Source organism: Nymphaea colorata, unplaced genomic scaffold, assembly GCF_008831285.2.
Source record: "Nymphaea colorata isolate Beijing-Zhang1983 unplaced genomic scaffold, ASM883128v2 scaffold0216, whole genome shotgun sequence".
In the NCBI taxonomy this organism is placed as follows: domain Eukaryota; kingdom Viridiplantae; phylum Streptophyta; class Magnoliopsida; order Nymphaeales; family Nymphaeaceae; genus Nymphaea; species Nymphaea colorata.
The window spans coordinates 1-20,743 of NW_022204722.1; the positions used below are offsets into that span (position 1 = coordinate 1).

General features: G+C 51.9%; 4 protein-coding genes across 4 annotated transcripts; 3 read left to right on the top strand and 1 right to left on the bottom strand.

The window, feature by feature from the left end:
- Positions 1-1,860: 1,860 nt before the first annotated feature.
- LOC116268321 (uncharacterized) lies at positions 1,861-2,720 on the bottom strand. Its single transcript, XM_031650025.1, has 2 exons — positions 2,586-2,720; positions 1,861-2,493 (listed from the first exon to the last, which is right to left on the bottom strand). The coding sequence occupies exons 1-2, from the start codon at positions 2,718-2,720 to the stop codon at positions 1,861-1,863; spliced, it is 768 nt and encodes a 255-aa protein (XP_031505885.1).
- An 11,043-nt stretch (positions 2,721-13,763) lies between these two features.
- On the top strand, positions 13,764-15,050 carry LOC116268318 (uncharacterized). The gene has a single exon (XM_031650022.1). The coding sequence runs from the start codon at positions 13,764-13,766 to the stop codon at positions 15,048-15,050; it is 1,287 nt and encodes a 428-aa protein (XP_031505882.1).
- A 24-nt stretch (positions 15,051-15,074) lies between these two features.
- On the top strand, positions 15,075-15,779 carry LOC116268319 (uncharacterized). The gene is made up of 2 exons (XM_031650023.1): positions 15,075-15,193; positions 15,305-15,779. The coding sequence occupies exons 1-2, from the start codon at positions 15,075-15,077 to the stop codon at positions 15,777-15,779; spliced, it is 594 nt and encodes a 197-aa protein (XP_031505883.1).
- Positions 15,780-17,366: 1,587 nt separating this feature from the next.
- On the top strand, positions 17,367-18,340 carry LOC116268320 (uncharacterized). Its single transcript, XM_031650024.1, is given in 4 exon segments — positions 17,367-17,581; positions 17,880-18,040; positions 18,043-18,206; positions 18,209-18,340. Coding segments are annotated over 4 exon segments (672 nt in total).
- Positions 18,341-20,743: the final 2,403 nt, after the last annotated feature.

Genomic DNA, 20,743 nt, shown 5'->3' on the forward strand with positions numbered 1-20,743 from the left:
CCCCAACCCCAACCCCAACCCCAACCCCAACCCCAACCCCAACCCCAACCCCAACCCCAACCCCAACCCCAACCCCAACCCCAACCCCAACCCCAACCCCGTCATTTATTGTTCAAATATAATTCGCCGTCGATTTGATCATCAAACATCCCATTATATTCTGCCCAAAAATAAAATATTTTCAAATGAATCCTGATTTCCACCTCCCCCCGCAACGTCCTCCCTCTCCCCGTGCTCCTCCCGCCCCAGATCACTCACCTTGCTTGGCTTTTTTCCTCCCAATAAATTAGAATATAATATTTTAAATAGACCCAGCATCTCATGCCCAAGGCTTTCAACCGAGGCTGGTCCTCCCATGTACTCTCTCCCCCACCTAGGAAGACGACGAACTCCAAAAATTAGTGGCCACTTCTCCCCACCCCAGAATTCGCTGGGTGTGTCTGGCCAAGCAGCTCTCCCGCCTCTGCGGACGTGAGCGCACGGGAAAGCAATGCCGCGAGCGGTAAACACCTTGCCATTTAGCTGGCAGCATCAGCTGAACCCGCAGATCAGCAAATAGGCCTGGAATTCCGTCTAGATCCAGAAATTATTCGATTTGCAGCGCCGATTCGGGAACAAATGGTCGCTAATTGCCGAGTTCCTCCCGGGACGGACCGACAACATCATCAAGAACTTTTTCTACGCCTTCGTGCGTAAGAACATCACGAGGATAAACTCCTTCCTGCGAGGCAGCCATCGCAGGGGACACCGTCTCAAACGCGGCCCTTCGACTCTGAATTCACCTCCAAACTGATACTGGTCAACGATGGCAACTTCCAAACCAAGATCAGACTTAACAGCCTCGATCTGAGGACCACTGCCAGGCGTAAGCTGCCAATTATAAAGAAATTCTGTAGCGGATCGTCGCACTCGCAGACAGCGCCTCTCTCGATGGCCCAGAAAGCGATGGTGTTTGGCAGTTGGTCCAAATGATGCATACTTTTCGACTCAACTCCAAGAAGAGAAAACAGAGCCGGAAGGGGAAAGAAAACCAGCGTTTTTTGAGAGAGCAGGATTCAAACCTCTCCACGCACGCTGCCCACACCGAGCCGCCCATTCCCCACGGCCCCTCATAGCCTGAGGGGACGGCTCCACCGCCCTCGCATGCCGCCATCGAGGCGAAATGTTCCAATTCTACGATATAATGCAAGTAATAGCACAATCCTTTATAAGAGGAACCGTTATATGGAAATTTTCAGAAGGACAATCCCAGGGCCGATCCGTCCCTCTCTCCGCGCAAGGCTCGCCCCTCAGCCTGGGACCATTTCAGCGAGGGTAATTTCCACATCAGCGACGGAGAAGTGGGCATGAAGGTGTAGGAGGAAATGGTGGCGCCGGGGCGGAGGAGCTACACGCTGCTGATGGATTCGCTGCGGGAACACCTGGCAGGCTTCACCTGCGTCTTCACGCCAGAGCACGAGGAGGAGTGGGAGTTTTAGCATGAGTCCCCCCCGCATGTGAACTACCAACTCATCGACAAGGAGGCATGCCCGCTGAAACCGAGTGCATCGTCAAGGAGGAAGCGGAAGCGCAGGACTGGATCGACGAGCAAGATCTCATGCGGGAATACCCACCAATGCCCCTCTGATATTATATCAAATCTCGTACGATCGGGGGGTGAATAGGTAATATGTGGATGTGGGTGATGATAGTGTTATTATGATATGAGTCACTGGAGCTGGGAGAAGCTGCTGATCTTGCTCCTGGCGAAGTACTTCAGCTCCTCGTCGACGTTGGCCTGCCGACCTCGGGAACCCCCGCTCGTCCTCACCTGCCGACGAGAAACCTGCTAGCGGCTGCTTCTTTGGCTCTCCTGGCCTGTTAATTGTAGAGGAAGAAGGAAGAAGCGAGCATTTTCTCGTTGGCTTGCCGATAGGGATTGGGTTTTCCTGCCACAGTTCCAACCGACAGCTTCTTCACCATTCCCCTCGCCTTCGATCCCTGGCTCTCGCCCCCGCGCGAACGCTGCTCCCCCCTCGACCCGCTCTTCGCCAAACTGCGCGGGCGGAAGTTCCTCGATGCCGACTTGAGGATCGCTGGCGGCTGAGGCTCGTGGTAGAGAGGAGTCGGCTGGGGGATATCCTCCTCGGGGTAGTAGGGACGGATGTTGTGGCCCTCCTCGGTGGGGTGCTCGGGGAAGTAGCCCTGCGAAGGCACGAACAACTCGCAATCCTCGTCGTGCTCGATGGACTTCTCGACTGGGTCGGTTTCCTGGTCGGCCGCCCAGTTGCCGCGGTAGACGCTGCCATCGGTGCGCGTCATTTCCCCGAAGCCTTCCCGCATGTCGTTGAGGAAGTGGCCCTTGTAGACTCTCCCATCGGCCCATACGAACACCCCGTAGCCTTCCTTCTTGTCGTCGACGTACTCGCCCTCGTACTTGTCGCTCCGTCCGGGCCCCTTCTTCCAGACGCCCTGGCCGTTGCGCAGGCCGGCTCTGAAATTCCCTTGAAGAAGCTGCCAGTGGACCAGTAGTATTCACCGTAGCCTGAAGGCTTGCCGTTTTAATAATTTCCCTTATAGGTATCCCCATTGGCGAAGCGTTCCACTCCTTCTCCGTGCTTCAGACAGTTCCGAAACTCGCCCTCATACCTATCTCCGTTGGTCCATGTGTGCACTCCGTATCCTTCTGCCTTCCCTCCTGCCACTCCCCGATATACGAGTCTCCTTTCGACCCCCGCCATATGCCCGACCCATGCTTCAGGCCGCCTTTCCACTCGCCCTCGTAGACTTCCCCGTTCTGCCACTAAAACCTGCCGCACCCCTCCGGCTTGCCCTTCACGTAGCTGCCGCGGTAGGTGGAGCCGTTGCTGAACCGTTAGAAGCCGAGCCCACTGCGCAAGTTGTCCTCCCAGTGGCCCTCGAAGACCCTGCCGTTGGCATACAACATAACGCCTCTGCCATGCCTCCTCCCCTACCTCACCTCGCCCCTGTAGGCGCTGTCCTTGTACCGTTTAATTCGCTCTTCTATACCGCCTGCAGTCGATCACGTCCGAGGCCGGCCTGTACTGCCTGAGCGAGAAGATCAGCCGATCGATGGAGCTAGGCGTGTGGGGGGACGGCTCTTCGGGGTTGGAGAGGCGGTGGTAGGCTCTGGACTGGAGATAGCTGTCGACCTCCTCGGAGAAGGTGAGGTCTGAGCGGTCGGCGTGGTTGCTGAGGAACTGCATCGATTATTATCTAGTGATGGTGTTAATTTTATTTACATCAAAAACGTCCAAACGCATCTTCGCAGCAATCGCATAAAGACAGAAATAACCACACGGATTGGCAGCGTACGGAGGAAGGACGATTGTATTACCTTTTAACATCATTTTCGCCCATTTTTCCACCATTTGCTTCCGATCACAATCTGCAACAATGATCCATTTTCGTTCTGTTTGGCTGCGTTCCCATTTTCTCGGTTAATGCTATCCTGCGACAACTTATAAGATATAATACTGCTGGGTCAGCATGCGGGAGAAACGCAGTAAGGACGATTTCTAGATCTCCAACAAGAATCGCATAAAAATCCAAAAGAACGAACGCAAGGGCCCCCTTCGCACCGTATCCTCGCCCACAATGCAGAACAAACCGCCGCCCAGAAGCCTCGTCGAATCGCCCTAAAACTCCGACGACGAAGAGTACCAGTCCAAACTGTAAATGGGTTGTGATTCAGCCTCAACCGGGGATCCGAGTGGTGGGGGAAGGTGGACCACCGCTTCTTCCGCGAAATGCCGCCCGAAGAAGTGGAGGCGCTGATGGAAAGGACCACCTCCGACGAACTGCTGGAGCTGAGGCACCCCGCCGCCGAGCTGAAGGACTATTTCTCCGAGCGGATCACCGCCAAGAACCCCTACCTCGGCAGTCCCTGCTTCCTCAGGGTGCTCTTCCGCGGGAGGTGAAGCTGGAGCGCGAGGAACACTACGAACTGGTCACCTTCGCCTTCAAGGAGTACGACTACCTGCGCGAACAGCCGGGAAGGGCGGTCGACCGCTCCCTGCACCTCTCGGCCTTCCGCTACCCCAAGCTGGACCGCGGCGAGGTGGAGGGACTCTCCAGGCTGGAACTGGACATCATCGACGTGGAGGACTGCCAGGAGGAGATAAGGAAACTGCTCCACTTCGACGTGATCAACGCTCAGGGAGGAGAGGAAGTGGAGAGGGAAATTGCGCTCTGGAACGCCGACCTGCAGAAGCTCAACGCAACCAACGCGCAGAATTGGCGGGAGATGATGGGGCGGATCGGCCAGAGCGAGCCAACCGCGGCGGGCGAGGAGCAGGAAATCTTATAGATCAAAAAATAGCTGAGGATGACTTAGGTGCTGCTCTACTTCAAGCGTGGGCATTCGGACAAGACGGAAAGGATGCTCTAGGACGCGCTGGAGGTCTCGATGATCAAATAGCTGTCCCTGAAGGAGGAGCAGCGCAAGAAGAGAGTGACCAAGCTGGAGCAACTGCAGTGCCTCTTCGAAACCGACTGCAAGATCTGCTTCTGCACCGAGAGCGACAACCACAACAAAGTGATCTACTGCGATGCCTGCAATACCAGCTTCCACCAGGCCTGCTACGGCGTGGAGACCATCGACGAGACAGAGAAGTTTTACTGCGAGGTTTGCTTATACATCAAACAACACTCCATACCGATACCGGCTCCAAATGCGAACAATAGACAGCTTCGAACCCACCTCCAAAGACAGTGAAGAAACCAGCTGTCTCCTATGCTGCAAGCCCAGCTTCCCAATGCGATTGTTCAACGGCCATTTCTACCACATCACCTGTCTTGTCCTCTTCGACCTTGGTAAAATTCATGCTATTCAGTCTAGATCAAGGATTACAGAATCTAGTTCAGGGAGGGACTCAACGCCAACGCCATCCTGCAACGCATCGTGGAGAATGAGATATCCGCATCCTCTTGCCTGTTCTGCCATAGGGAAACCGGCATGAAGTTTGCATGCAGGGAAAAATGCGGAAACTACTACCACCCTATTTGCGCGTATCTAAACGGAGTCCATTTCTAGTTGGTGCGTTGCTACCACAGGCTAAAGTGGCCCTAAGCTGTCCCTCCCATCACCCCCACCGCGACACCCTCAACCAAATCTACCTGCGCCGCTTCTTCTGCGACTACAAGAACACCTCCAAGAAGACCGACCTTTAGTTCTAGCAGAATACACCAAGGAAGTACAGTAAAAGAATGCCACCTTGCTATTGAAGCAAAAGTAGGCCCCAGGGCATCATCCGCAAGGGAAAAATCTTCAAAACCTACAAATGCAGCAGCCAAAGCCCGCCAGTAGCAGTCAGCCAAACGCTAGAACTCGAAGTTAGATCCACTCCATGATAAGCGAAACCGACTCACGGATACAAGGAAATTACTACGGATGATGTCTGGCAGGAACGAGTGATTTTAATGATACTTTAACTGCAAATAACAACATAGACCAATAATATCAGTCGCGGAAATAGGCAGGCACGGGAAGGCCAGATCGGATCTTGCAGCCAGCGCAATGCAGCAGAGCCACTGCAGGGTAGATAGGCCCCTGGGTCAGTTTGGGATCCTTGTAGGCAACGCCCATGTATTCTCCGTTGAGGGAAAAGGCCAAGACGCCGGTATTCATGTTCAGACAGACGCCCAGAGTGCCCTCCTTCTTGAATTTCTTGCCGTAGGATGGACCAGAAGCGTTGGAGTTGTGCCTCAGCTGGCCGAGACCTAAATCAAAAGGGAAATACCGTAGTAAGCGAATCCGAAGGGATGGTCACAGAAGGCGCTATTGTAGTCGAAATCCTTGTTGGTGGTTACGCCAATCTTGAGCTAGTTTTCAGTTCGGCTGTCAGCGATGATTTCCCAGTAGTGGACGCCGCTGGTGAAGCCCTGAGTGGCCAGACTGGTCCTGAAGAGGTAGGACTGCTCCTTGAGGAAGCACTGCGCTCCGTTTTCGGTGATGCTGATGCCGCCGCCAGTCTTAACGGGGTCCCACCGACCGACAGGGAAGAAGAACCGATGGGATTGTTCACGGGGATGTTGCTGGAGGAGCCGGAATTGTTGTTGGAAACCGGCCTGCGAACCGAGGATACCTTTGCCGTCTTGATGAAGGCGCCAATGATATCGTAAACTCCCTTCTTGTCTGCTCCCTTGTCCTTGATGGAGAGGATGGCTGAGCAACCTCCGAGCAGCAAGGCTTGCTAGTCTTTATCTCCTTGTTATGCGGTTTCTAGCAGACCTAGAAGTTCCAGCACTTGGTGACCAGGCAGACGGCTTCATGCGAGACGATATCACTCAATTTGATGACCTTATTGCATGTGTTGTTTGAGCACTTGATGTTGAGATCCTTGTAGATCCTGAGGAGGGCCCTGCTGCTGATGGGCTTGATGTCGTTGTTGGTGCAGCGATTGGGACACTTGAATTCCGGGTTTTTGCTGGCCCAGCTGGTGATGCAGACCATGCAGACCAATTTACCGCAGCCGTGGCACTCGTAGGGGTCTTTTGCAACGTTTAGGCATATGAGACAGTGAAAGGCCTCGTGATCGTTGCCCACGAAGCGCTAGGGGTCGTAGCCGGAGTGTGCCATTTTTGTTGGCTTTTATTATTATTATTATTTTAGGAACGCATGGCGGCACTTGGAGAAGAATTTCTGATAAAAACGGGGAAGAATTGGGCAATAAATGGGGAAATTTGATGAAAATGGACGCTATTAGGTAGGCAATACTTGTTGATCGATGGGATACATATAAAGATTTGTTATCATTTTTAGAAGAGATTATCTAGTCTTTCATACCTCTCCCTCAGACGGACCCGATGCTCGTTGGCTCTCTGCTCGGACAGCCTCACGATGTGGTTGTTCAAGCCGGTATTGGAGTTGTAATAGTAGGCAAGCTAGGGAAGATAGCCTATCCTTTCGTGGGATTGCTCGAGGACGGGAATGCATATGGCCACATCATTGGCTGCAGTAATATAAACTCCCTTCTCGTCTTTCAGATCCTCCTACTTTACGTTCAGGAAAAGCTTGGTGTAGTAGGCTCGCAGGTGGCTGGTGACGAAGGGATACGATCGGTAGGTGTTCCTTTGCATGACGGAGACGGGGAAAGGCCGAGAAAAACCGACAGAGCCAGAGGTGGAGAGGAAATTGGAATAAACGAACCACAGTTTCTTCTCCTGGAAGACCGCATTGAAGAGCTTGAGCACCTGCCTGCCCAACAGCTCATCATCTCCATCAACCACCATGAAATCTCCTCAGGCTTGCAGTGCTCCTTAGCTGCAGTCCTCAATTGGCCATAGCCTTCATCTGCTGGTCGTTCCGTATCAGCCTGTACCTCTCTTCTGGGAGTATCTTTTGCGTTTCCAAATGTTTCTTTATCAATATTGCAGTCTCGTCTTGAGAGTGGTCGTCGATGACGACCAGGTGGAAGTTTTTGTAATCTTGTATGAGATGGATTTGATGTTTCTGAGGTACCTGCCATCGGGAACGTTGTTGTAGGTTGGGACGACGATGCAGAAGGGAAGCTATTCGTATTTGCTTATTTGATATCGGATTAGTAGTGTGATTTTTACTCCCTGAGATTAGGTTGGAAACGGATGGGTCGAGATCTGTGAGAGGCGTCTTTATCGAGCTTGGTTAAGCAGCTATGGGTGATGCCTGCGAAGGAACTGTAAGCGTAGTTTGGACTATTGGCTATAGGAATAAATGGAGTGATAGTTGGCGTCACAGTTAAGCCGAATGTTGGCTCAGGTTATGGCTTTACTGGATTTGATTGTGGATTGTTGATTTGAAAAGAATGTGGAGGTGGGGATGAAGGTGCCTATATTGACGGTGGTTGCTGTTCCCTATTGGGGGCCATGTGGTTGGGTGATGAGGAGAGGCATAGTAATCATCTGAGTCCTGTCCGATGCGTTGGCTTGATAAAGGATTCACGAGTGGTGCAGGGTCCTCCTGATTCTCAACCAATTCTGTATTTTGTTGGTGGATTTGGTTCGGCATGCTTCTACTTTCTGGCAGGAGCAAATCCTCTTGCCCAGCTATCCTTCCCTGCATCTTCGCTCTTTCCTATTCGTGGGGATAGCTTCCGAGGAGTTTTTTTTCTTATTAATTTGTGAGTTAAATTTTAGTTATTACCTGAATAAATTCCCTGCACCCAGTGAAGGAGGGAGGCAGGCTCTCCTCTGCGATGGTGGGGGGCGAGTGGTTGGTCCCTTTGAGGGTTTTCAGGTTTTAGATGAATCTTTGCCGGTTTCGACGGTCCTGCTGCAGTTGAGCAATATACTCCGCCACTAAAAAGCCAACCAAACGCCAATCAGGACCACAACCACCCATTTTGAACACTTCCTCCTAGGTGAAGCCATCGCCAAGGATGGTATCCGTCCATGGGGGGTATTTCCCCGCATTGGGGGTTTTGGCTTTTGTTCAATTTCTACTTTTACTCGCAGCTTTGCTCTCCATTGTCTATTGGTCTATATCTATGGAACTGTAGGATGGGATCTGTTCTTACGGCATGGAAAAATGCAATTTGGATGTGGGTTGTTTGAATGATTATAATTCCTTTATTTCATAAGCCATTTAGCAGGAAATAGCTTACGGCAGGATAGCAAACGAGATTTGGCATATAGGCACATATGGGGCAAGTACGGAGAGGGCATAGGAGGAAAAAATGGGAGGAAATAAGAATTAACATTTTTTTTCATGTAAAATGATTGTAAATCATACATTTTTTTAGAATATTATTCAATAAAATGATGCAACAAAATAAAAAAACATTACCTTTGCCCTTGCCTTACCAAAACTATCAAAAATTGCATGAAACCATGCGGAAACGTATTAAAAGATGCATATTTCCGATGGTTATAGTTGGTTTTATGATAATTATCCTGATGATGATAAAATATATACTCAATCTTTTCCCTCCAATCATTTCTCTGCCTTTTTGCTCGATCCGCCCCTGCACCTCCGCCATACCACCTTACCACAATCACAATGATCGTCAGCAGCACAATCGACTCCATCACGATCATCGGGATTCGCTTGCCGTAAAGAGCAGAAAAGAGCGGCTCGCTTTGGAAGACCAGGGAAAGAAGAGTGCCCAAGGACGAGTTTTGGAGATAGGTGGGGAAGGCCCACAGCGCCAGCAGCGAGGTGGAGACCGAAGCCAGCAGCATGAGGTTGCAATTGAAGAGGAGCGAGTTCATGTAGGTCTTGTTGAGCAGGAGAGGATGGATCTTGATCACGAAGGGAATGCGGATGCCGAATATCGTGTTCCCCTTCACCAGGCAGACCTGCAGGTAGAGCACCAAAACGCCGTAGAGGATGGTAGCGAGGAAACTTGCACTGCTTTGGGATAAGTTTAAAGCCATTGGTCCATAAACAGGAAGAGAGGACTGCCATTCTTGAGGATCATGGTTCCGAAGATTTGCGCAACCCAGAAAGCCGACCCAACGATGCCGATGATTCCTCCTATGAGCGATATGACATAGACGATTGGATGCGTGCCTTTGATCTTGAGTTCGCTATCGAAGATCTCGTAGTCCTGTTCCAGTTTGTTCACGCTCTTCTTGTACCCCTCGAGCAGTTTGTTGAACTTGCTCTCGGCCCGCTTCTTGGCGAACCAGCTGCCCTCCGTCCGCGCCACCTCCCTCTCCTTGTCCTGCAGCTTCTCCCCTCGCTGATCAGCTCGGAACTCTTGGTCTGCAGCTCCTGCTTCTTCGCGAAGGCCTCCTCGGGGGTCAGGTATTTGGGCCTGTCCACGAAGCTGAGGATCAAGTCGTGAGGAAGGTAGACCAGTCCAATGCCCCCGTTGAAGGCGAGCAAACCCAACCGACCAGGCCGATCGCGATGAAGATGTACAAAGCTGCGTTTAGTCGGTATTCACTGCCTGCCACTGTATACACCCCGAGCCAAACGTAGCTGATGAAGACGAGGGCGGACCAAACAGCAGTGACTATGAAAGCGTAGAGGAAGGACCAGCCGAACCTGGCTGCAAAGTTGTCGGATTCGTCGGATTAGTAAAAGTTCATGGCGAGGGGTTGAGGAAGACCACCAGGGCGAAGATGATGGAGTAGACCACCTCGTAGGCCACGATAAAGTTGGAACTCGGGTCCGATTGGGTGATGGAGAGGTCCAGCGGAGCAGCAGCAACTGTCCCCACGCCAGGGCCTGCGAGACAATCACTAGGATCTTCGGAAAGAGAGCATTACCGAATCCCTTCTACTACGCTACATCCAGAAACACTTACGATGACAGTACATTGCGAAGAGGTAGAAGCTGACGGCGAGGACGATGACTGCGATGATGATGGAGGCGACGATATCAACTGCGTTGACCATTTGATATGTTTATACAGATCATAATGCCAAATTGTATGGGTAGTGAAACAGACAAACATCAGACCCGCTGGGAGCGTGCGCCTACTACTCGTTGCCAGACAGCAGCAAACGGCGGTATTTGAAGTGGTCGAACCGGCCGCGCTTCGAGGGCACGTAATGCCCCTGCGCCTCGCTCAGCTTCTCCGTCTCCTCTCTGCGCTCCCGCATGTTGTAGGTAAAAGTTTTGCGGAAATGCGGATCCGAAAGATCAACGACCACCTTGTTCTTCCCCTGGGACTACCTGCGCTCCCTCACGCGCTCCTAGGACCACTTGCCAGCACCAGCTCGATGAAGTTCAGCTTGGTGGTGGGCAGGTTGAACCGCTTGTCGGGGGAGTCCCTGATCCTGCCGCGGGGGGACTGCGAGCAGAAGCTGAAGTTGATGATCTTGGCAGTGTTGACCTTCTTGTCCTCGGCCTCGAAGATGGAGAGGTTGATGCGCTCCTTGGAGGAGATGGGCTTGCGGATGTTGATGGCCTTCTTGCGCAGCAGCACCTCCTCGCTCTCGGACCCCTCCTGCTCCTCCTGCACCGACTTCTCGACCAGCTCCGGCTCCGCCTTGCAGGCGTCCTCAGTGGTGCGGTGCTGCTCGATCTTGACCTTGGCCCGCATCTTGCACCGCGAGACCGACTTGCACTTGCCGCCCTTGATGACGTCGATCAGGTAGCTGGTCTGAGCCGCAGACAGGTCGTTCTCGTCGCCCTCGAGGTCCGAGCTTCCCTCGCTGAGCTCGTCGTCGCTGACCTTCTCGAGCTACTTCTCGGCCTCGCCTTCTTTATCTACTCGAACAGGTGCTTTATCTTCTCGTTCTCCATCGCTGTGAAGATGGAGACGCGCTAGGGGGCGGATTTTTGGGGCGAGCGCTTGGAAGTCTTCGGGTGCTGCTTCTTTCCCTTGTCGTTTTTGTCCTTGCGCTTCGATTGGTTCTTCTCGTACCTATTGCGGTCAGCCGTGAGGACAAGGTCGACGTACTCATGCAGGGCCTCGCCGACCTTCCCGCCCATGCTCTTCCACAGGGCCTGCGTGTAGGGCACGTCGCAGAGCTGCTAGTAGTCGAAGAAGCTGCCGTTGGAAGTCTCGATGGTGTAGGAGAGCGGGACGCCGATGCGCCTGAGGATGATGGCCCGGGCGGTGGTCTCCTTGAAGGAGTTGATCTTGAAGATGCAGGAGTAGTAGCGGAACATGGAGGTGGCGTTTCCGAGCAGCTTGGGGAAGAGGCGCGCCTAGTAGTAGAAACGGTCGACGATGGGGAACTCGGGACCGTACATAAAAGTGTTCTTCTTCGTCGAGTGGCCGTGGAAGTCTAGAACATTAGCAACTTGTCTCCGAAAATGCATTTGTTTTCAGCAACTAGTTTTTTGAAATGGTAGACTTCTGGGAAGAGGGCCTTATCGGGCGAGCGGTACTCCCGATTGAAGTCTCTGCCTGAGAGTCCGGTGCGGTAGTTGCCGATGGCCACTCCATCCGGGTTCAGCATGGGCACTATCTTGAATACGACGTACCTCCGCAGCAGGGCCGCCTCCTTCGACCCCCCGCACAGCCACTCCATGAACCCCTCCATCATGTGCGAACCGTTGGACTACCCAGGGTGCGCACGACCAGAAACCACCACGCACCGCCTCGCAATCCCCTCCCCCACCTCTCCCGCCGCCTCCTCCTCCACCCCCTGGTGGACCAGCACCAGCGGCACCTCCAAACCGCCCAGAGAGTTGCAGAGCTTGCTGATCTTGAGGAAGGACTTGGTCTCAGGCCTGCTGGAGAGCTGCAGGAGGAACTCGCTGAGCCGCGTGTAGGTGTAGGGGATGCAGTAGGCGATCTGTATTTCATCTTGTTCGTACTGCGTATAGTACTCGAAGGACAGTCGGAACATGTGCCTGAGGTCGAAATCGTAGACCTTAGATGCGGTGATCTGTTTCCGCTCGAAGCGCACGTTTTCGCCGTCCTGCTGCCAGCCTATTTTCTCCTTCCTGAACTTCTTCTCGGAGTAGATGTAGGGCTTCATGCCCCTCGCGAACAAGCACTTGTCCTTCTGGAAGTTGCAGATGTTGATCTTGTACTTGAGCAGTTTCTTCCACCCCTTGACCTTGAAGTTGAACCACTGCAGGTGGCCGGCGGTGTTGCTGTCCACCCGCATGAAGCAGTCGTACTCCCGCTCGCCCACGCGCATCACGCAGTCCAAGTTTCCGCCCTCGAAGAAGGAGTCGAAGAGCAAATCGTCCTCGGCCTCCCAGTGCTGGCCGCAGAAGGGCGGTTGGTGAACTTCATATCGTTGGGAGCCTTGATGTGGTCGTAGGGGAAGCGAAAGGGTTTGTCGTACCAGGCATAGTAGGTGTTCTCGTAGCGGGGGCCGAGGTAGCAGAGCTTGGCGCGCTGGCGGGGCTGTTTGAGCACGCGGCGGATGAGGTGGTCGAAGCGCTCGCTCTCGAAGATGATGGGGACTGGTACGGGGAGGTCCAGCTTGGTCTGCCAACTAATCCTCAATCCATGCGTACCCCGTCTCGATGTCCGGCCGCAAGGAGTAGCTCTTGTCCTTTATCTAGGGCGGAGGAGGGATCCTGAAACGCACCTGCTCCTTGTGGCTGCTCTCCTGCACCTCCTGCTTCGGCTCCTCCACGTGGATCTCCTCGTGCTGCAGCTCTTACTATGAGGAGAAACCGTCGTCGATTATGCGGTCCTCGTCCCCGCACCCATTGTCCTTTATCTCCGCATGCATTCTCAAAAAATATTATAAAAACACACAGAAGACCATCATCGCCCTCACGCATCGCGTCCGGAGACCTTCAAGCAAATATCGAGAGTCCTTTTGGGGGCTCTTGGAGGAATAGTATATGTCATCTATTTTATTTTTTTGGAGAAAACGTAATGGGAAATGCACAGGGACCGCAAATAGGGATCACCCGTGATAGACCTGGCTGCATGGCATGGTTTCCCTCTTTGTTTTGCGTCTGTGGGCGTAAGCCCGTCCATCCATATTACGTAGCAACTATATTAATTATTAGAAGCCTGTGTGAAAATTAATGTAGAGGTTCTGAGCTTAAATACTGGGCCGAGGGGCTTCGATTAATTAACAAATCATCCAATGATCATCGACGAAGAACCCGCACCCAGAAGAACCCTGCAACTGCCCCAGAGAGTGAAAGGACCCCACGCCTGCTCCTTCAAACAGATCGAACTCACCACCAACCACTACCACGTCAACCTCAGACAGATCGATAAAATCGTCATCTTCCGCATCAAGATCGACCCAATGATCCCCTCCGACAACCGCCAGCTCCTCACCGACATCATCAACACCATCACGCCGCAAGTCTCCCAGCTGATATGTACATCTCTCCCCACTTAGAGCGCCCAGTCTTCAGCGGCTTCACCATATACTCGCACAGGGAGGGCCTGCAGTCCGAGATGGAGTTCCAGGCCGACCACCGCCGAGTGCACGTGAAGCAGGTCAAGATCATCGAGGCAGCCTCCAACCCCAAGCTGCTGCTGAGCTTCCTCAACAACGGCCTCCAGAATATCATGCGAAGACTGGACTACACCGAGATCGGCAGGACCGGCAGGTACTTCAACTGCAACGGCGAGAGACAGCAGATGGACAACCTCTACCTCTACAGCGGCTTCAAGGCCAACTTCGTCCACCTGGAGGCAGGGTACTTCCTGAGGGTGGACTCCGTGAAGAAAGTGGTAAGAACCGAAACCGTCCTAGAATATATCGACAGCTTCTACAGGATGTACGAGGGGAAAGACAGAGACGAGAAGAGGATGGCACTCAAGGAAAGCCTCATCGGCACGATCGTCATGACGAACTACGGTAAGATGCAATACTACAAGGTGAAGAACGTGCTTTTCATCAAGGGAGAGGAGGTGATGCTGGACGAAAACCTATCCATGACCAAATACTACTACGACAAGTATAAAGTCGAGATCCATAAGCCAACCCAACCACTGCTGGAAGTCGAACCCAAACGCAGGTACAACCAGGGGCTCGTCCTCCTCTTCCCAGAGGTGTGCCTCATGACCGGAATCCCAAGCAGCTTCGACGAGTTGAGGAGGAAAAAGATTTCAGAGTGCTCCATCAGGAACCCCGAGGACAAGGTCTCAGAGATCCAAAGCCTAATGGACAAGCTGAAGCCAACGGAGGGAATCAATGTGCTGCAGCAGTTGGGCATGGACGTCAACCCCAACATGTCGAAATTGATAGGGAGGGTGATCTCAGTCCCGCGCCTGCAGCTGGGCGGCAACAACTCAGTGGAGAGCGGAAAGGAGGCCGGCTTCAACCTCCACAGCAAGCCCATCTACCAGTACAAGCACAAGGTCTGCCTCGCCGTCATCTACTTCCACGGGACCAAGCTCGACGAGCTGCTGGAGACCTTCAGGAATACCAGCAAAGCCCTGGGCATCGAGATGAGAATGAAAACCTTCCAGCTAGCCACTCGGAGCCTCAAGGACATGGAGAGGCAAATGAAGGAAGCGCTGAGCGGAAACTTCGGAGGCAACATCTGCCTGCTGATCCTGCCCGCCAACTGGAAGAGCGACTACAAGAAGCTGAAAAAGTACGCCATCGAGCAGGTGGGGATACTGACCCAGGTGATGACCGACCTGACCCTCAGGAGGCGCAGCCTGATGAGCATCGCCACCAAAGTCCTCCTGCAGATCGTCGCCAAGAGGGGCAACACGCTGTGGGTCCCGTAGACCACGCAGCCCGTCAGAGAATGCATGCTCATCGGGTTCGACACCGCAAAGTCCACCTCCGCGACCGTCCTCAGCGCAGTCGCGACCATCAACTCCACCTACTCCTCCCTGCACAGCCACTACAGGAAGTTCCACCACTCCGAGTAGAAGTTCTCAGCGATGCTGGATCTGACCAGCGAGTGCATCGCCGCCTACCAGGAGCGCAACCACAAGCTGCCCAGATAGGTACTCATCTTCTTCAACTCATGCTCTAGCGACCAGATCGCCATCTACCAGGAACAGTACCTGAACGTCCTCCAGGACACGCTGGCGGAGGTGTCTCACAGCTCCGTCCCGATCGGGATCATCGCCACCATGGTCAACGTCAGGAACTGCGAGCGTTTCTTCGCCAGCAACCACGGAATCTACAGAAACGTCCCGGCTGGCACCCTCGTCAGCGAAAACTTTGTCTCCAACAACTACGATTTTTTCCTGGTCAGCCAGCAGGCAACGAAAGGCACCATGATCCCAAACCACTACCGGGTGGTGTACTGTACCAGCAAGATGGAGGAGGGCCTGCTCCAGGAGCTCATCTTCAGCCAGTGCTTCAACTACGTGAACTGGACGGGGTCGATCAAGGTGCCGGCGGTCCTGCAGTACGCCAAGAAGTGTGCCAAGTTCGTAGCGGAAGTGATGGATAAGGAGGAAGAAGTACCCAAGGATATGAGGAATAAACCTTACTACGTGTGAGGTACCAATATGATTTTTTTTATAGTTATTTTTAGCATTCAAACCAATAACATCAATGCCAAATCCCTATGCTGAAAAGGCATACAATCATCCATTTCATATACCAATCCCCTCCCATAGCCTCATCTTTATTCCTTTCTTTCGATTGATTTCCCAATGATCCGGTTCGATATGTTATATATATAAGTTATAGATTTGAATGTTCATCCTGATAAACTTCGGCTACCGCTGTCGGAAGATCTTCACGATTGACTGCCTGGCAGCTGCGGTCTTCGACTGCATCTGGGACGCCTGCTACAAATAACTGCTCGATACCTACAACCACCGAGAAGCTCAGTGCGCCAAAGAGACAGAAGCCCACCAGGCGAAGATAGAACCAGTGAGAAGAGACTGGAAGTTGTGGTGGTCAACTGAAAGAAGAAGAGGAAGCCGCAGGCGGAGAGAAAAAAGTAGAAATTGCTATATGCAGAAAGAATAAAAAAAAGGAGCGAAGAAGGCAGGAAAGGATGCACCCGTCGCCTCCTCACCGCTCGAACAGGAAAAAATGGACCTCGAAAAAGGCATCGAATTCTCCAAAACAGCCATCATCAAGTACGGCGAAAAAAAGACAAAAATCGCAGAACTCAAGAACAAGCTCGAGTGTACATGGATCGCAACTTAGAGGTGCGGCAGAAGGTAGTCTCCGAGAAGGTATACATCGAACTGGTGGACAAGACAGGATAGCGCAAGTTCATCCGGACCAAGCTGGAGCAGTAGGCCAGCTCCTTCCTGAGCGACAAGGGCGTTTACTACCTCTGCACGGTGACTCCTGGCGACGAGGAGGAAGTGGAGGCCCTCACCCACGAGGGATTTGCAGTGAGGACTGTGGAGGAGGATGCAGTAGTGGGCCAGGAGGAAGTTTTTAGCGTCAAGAAGGATGACAAAGCCAAAAAGGGAGGAAAGAAGAAGTGATCATTTTGCGCTGAGTATATGGGAATACAATCGTAGAGAGAACATATAAGAACGGAACGAATGGATGGATAAGTATATTAAAGATGGATCATTTTGGTTGTTGGTCTGCTATGGTGCTTCGATTTCTATCAAAACAGGGCGATTCTTGGGCTTATACTTTTCATCAAGGTAGCAAACATTGTAGAAGTGAGTCTTATCCACAGTGCAATCCCCATAGGACTCGTGAATATGCCCGAAGATGTGCACTCTGGCTGGATTTCCTCCACCTTCAGCTTCAGCCTCTGGCACCCCACTCTCTTCCCGTCGTGAATCTTGTCCAGTATCCCGAAAGGAGGCGAGTGCGTGACCAGGACGTCCACTTTCTCCGGAAGAGTGTTCCAAATTTCCCACTTCTTGAGCCTCGGAGCAGTGAAGGCCATCTAGTAGTGGTTCCACACGTGAGGAGTCCCGAAGATCGTCACGCCCTCCACCTCCACCCCCTCGTGGGTCAAAACCGTACACACGGATTTCAATTTGCTGATCTCGTTAGCCGTATTGACTCTTTCATTTTTTGGGACTTCCCACAATGGGCAATTTTTTCATAGGCTTCCTGGACTCCTCCATGCCGAAATCGTGGTTGCCGGGCACGACTATCTTATGCTTGTATGGCAATCTCTTGATGAAGACTCTGAAATCTGCGAACTCCTGCCTGGTGGACGTGATGGTGAAGTCTCCAGCGTGGATGAAGATGTCGGCTTCGGGCCAGGAGGAAGCGTCGATGAGGTGGTGGTCGACGTGAGTGTCCGACATCGCCAGGATTCTTATCTTGCGCTTGGGAAGCGAAGGTTGCTAGGCTTTCATGTGATTCTGGGGTATGCGTTTATATTTAATTATTCTTGCAATTGGCATAGACGAAAGGAGTATATATCAACAAGAAGGAAATGGAAATCGTGGAGGGATAAAGAATACGGAAGTTATGAATCCATCCATCATCACAACGATCACAAGTTGTCCATATTCTTTAACCAAATTCCCTTTATCTTTTATTCTCCAATTCCCTTCATCTCTCTTCTCCAATCCCTCCAAATCCTTCCTTTCTTTTCGGCCCATACTGCGTATTTATTAATTTGGCTTTAATTGAAAATGATTAAAATAATTATTATTTCCAAGCCATATGTCAGAAGGCAAGAACAACCTCACCCAGTGCTTCGGTCGCAAGAAAAACTCAGTAGCCGTCGCTTCAGTCCGCCCAGGCAAAGGCGTCCTCCGCGTCAATGGCTCCCCCATCGAACTTCTCGAACCTCAGTCACTCAGAGCCAAGGTGCTTGAGCCATCCTGTTGCTCGGCCTCAAGCGTTTCCAAAACCTTGACATCCGCATCAGAGTCAGAGGCGGTGGCTACGTCTCGCAGATCTACGCCATCAGACAGGCGCTCTCCAAGGGAGTCGTTGCCTACTACCAAAAGTACGTCAACGAGACCGAGAAGAGAGAGATCAAGGGTACTCCTTCCATCACATAGAATTGCTGCTCCAGTACGACAGGTCCCTCCTCGTCGCCGATCCCAGAAGATGCGAGCCCAAGAAGTACGGAGGTCCCGGCGCCAGAGCCAGATACCAGAAATCCTACAGATGATCTATAATCATTGAACTATCATCTCATCGTACCGCAGCAAGGGTGGGAAGGGCAACATCATCAGGTTATTAAGATCACATATCCGCCGTATGGAGGGGAGCGTAATCCACGAAAGAACTCTCGTGGGCGATCCTGCTGAGCCTGCTCTTGCGCTCGCTGTACATGCTGGTCCTGAGCTGGCTAATCTCATTCAGCTGCGCCTCCATGGTGAGACGACTATTCTGGTTCTCGTTCTCGAAGCGCTGCTGGATGAGACTGATCTTCTGGTTGATTGCGCTGTTCTTGCTGTCCAGCTCGCGGATCTTCTGCGTGAACTACTCGCGACTGCTCGAGGCCTTCTTCTACAGACGCAGCTCGGGCAGGTCCGGGAATTATAGCGGTTGGTTGCTGGCGGTGGGGTTTCGCAGCGAGAGGGATTGGGACTTGTAGGAGGTGAACGATTTGTGGAGCGCGCTTGGCTTGGACTGTTTGGAGATGAAGCTTTCTTCTGGATTTTTCATGGCTATTTTGGACTAGTTGATGACAGAGCTGAGCTGGTTGGAGGCCCTGGAGTGGTACGATTTGTTGCTCTTGCAGGACCGGCCCTCCTCCAAGTCGTCCAGTTTTGCATTTCTGGCGCTCAAACGCGAAAATCCCACATTTATCTGTTCATCCACCCCGAGGAAATTGGATCTCTACAGCTCCACCAAGTTATTGTTGGTCTTTATTCTGATGGATTTATCGTTGTTTTGGTCCTTACGTGCGGAGGGCTGCTCAACCCGTAAGGATTTTTCCAGTTTTTAGTCCGATTTCTTCAAAGATACGCCCTTCTAGTATTGCTTCAATTGGATGAACATATTATCGGTGGGGGAAATCTAAATGGAAGGCACATTACCACCTTGCGTCGTGATTTCACCTCGTTGTACGCATCCTCCAAGGATAAGGTGCGATGCCGCATCAGAAAGGCAATGATGAAGCAAGCCGACCGGTTAGTCCCAGCCACGCAATGCACCATCACCTAAGTCGTAAATGGCATACATTGGTCAGCTTTAGTTTTTAGTTGATGAAGGTCACCCCTTCCTCCAGGTACGGTCCCATCTGCACGTTCTCGTCCTATTCCAGAGGGATATATTTGCTATATTTGATCAGCTCCTTCGGATGCTTGGTAGCGTTGCCCTTAGCCACGCACATCAATGCACCGATCTTCAGGTCTACTTCACCAGGATGGTACTCTCTATGATGCCTGCGTTCTCCGCGGCTTAGATATTGCCCAAATAGAGATTACCGCAATCCTGCCGATCAGCTCTCAGGATCACCTGCACATCTTCTGGAAATTTGATCTAATTTCTTGATTTGTTCCCCTGGGATAGCACGACTGGTACAGCGACAATGGTGGGTTGGGGATAGATGGAAGCGTACATGTTTATTGTGGTGATATTGACAATAAAATATTGGTGGGCGATTATAGTGAACAAGGATATAATTGAAATTGTGGAGCGAGGGGGGAATGGGGGATAAATGGTAGATTCAACATCATTAGTCACTGGAAGAGAATCTTGTACTTTTTCATTAGATTCTAGATGAAACTTTTTGTCTGACTAGCGTGGGAAACGCCAGCCAGGATGAAATCGGTAGGAGAGAGAGGATTCTCTCCTAGGTTCTATTTCAAGGCGTGAGGTGGGAGAGACTCTGGGGGGTGATGCTCGGACGGAACAGCTTCGAAGGGGTCTTAGTCGTGATAGAACTGGACATGGTTGCGCTGCTACTAATCAGAATCGACGCTGTCCACATGTGAGACTTGGATATTGAAGGGCGAGCTTACAGCCTGGGGGATATTCTCTTCGGTCTATTCGATAATTCCGTTGGGGCTTTGCTCCTTCTCGTGATTGGTATGAGCGTCTGGGCTTGTGTTCAGCTGAATTGGAGGCTGCTCTTGGGATGGGGTTATTGATGGGAATTTAATGCAGGTTTTTCAGTCTATTCCTGATCTTTCAGCGTTTATTTTTGTACCTATGCAGTTGCAACATGATTTCTATCCTCACTTTACCCATGCTTTTTCTCTTCCTCGTCATTCCTCTTCACTTATTCGCTTTCCCCCTACAGCAAAATATCATCTCCTGAAGTTCCAGTCCCCAATATCTTGGTCCCTCCTTCCCTCTTCTTCTTACTTGCATACTCCACGAGATTCACAACGATGATTTCGCAATCCTGCTCCACGAACTCCTCAAAAAAGGAGCGATCGGGGGCGAGCAATTTCCCCACGTAGACCAAACCGATGTAATAATAGGGAATTTTATCGATTTTATGCAAATTTTCCTTGATGAAATCTTTGATCTTCATCTAGGCCTTGACCTGGTGGCCATGCGTCACCCCATCAAGCCCCTTGAGACTGAACCTAAGCGTGTCTTTCTTGACTTGGGCAAG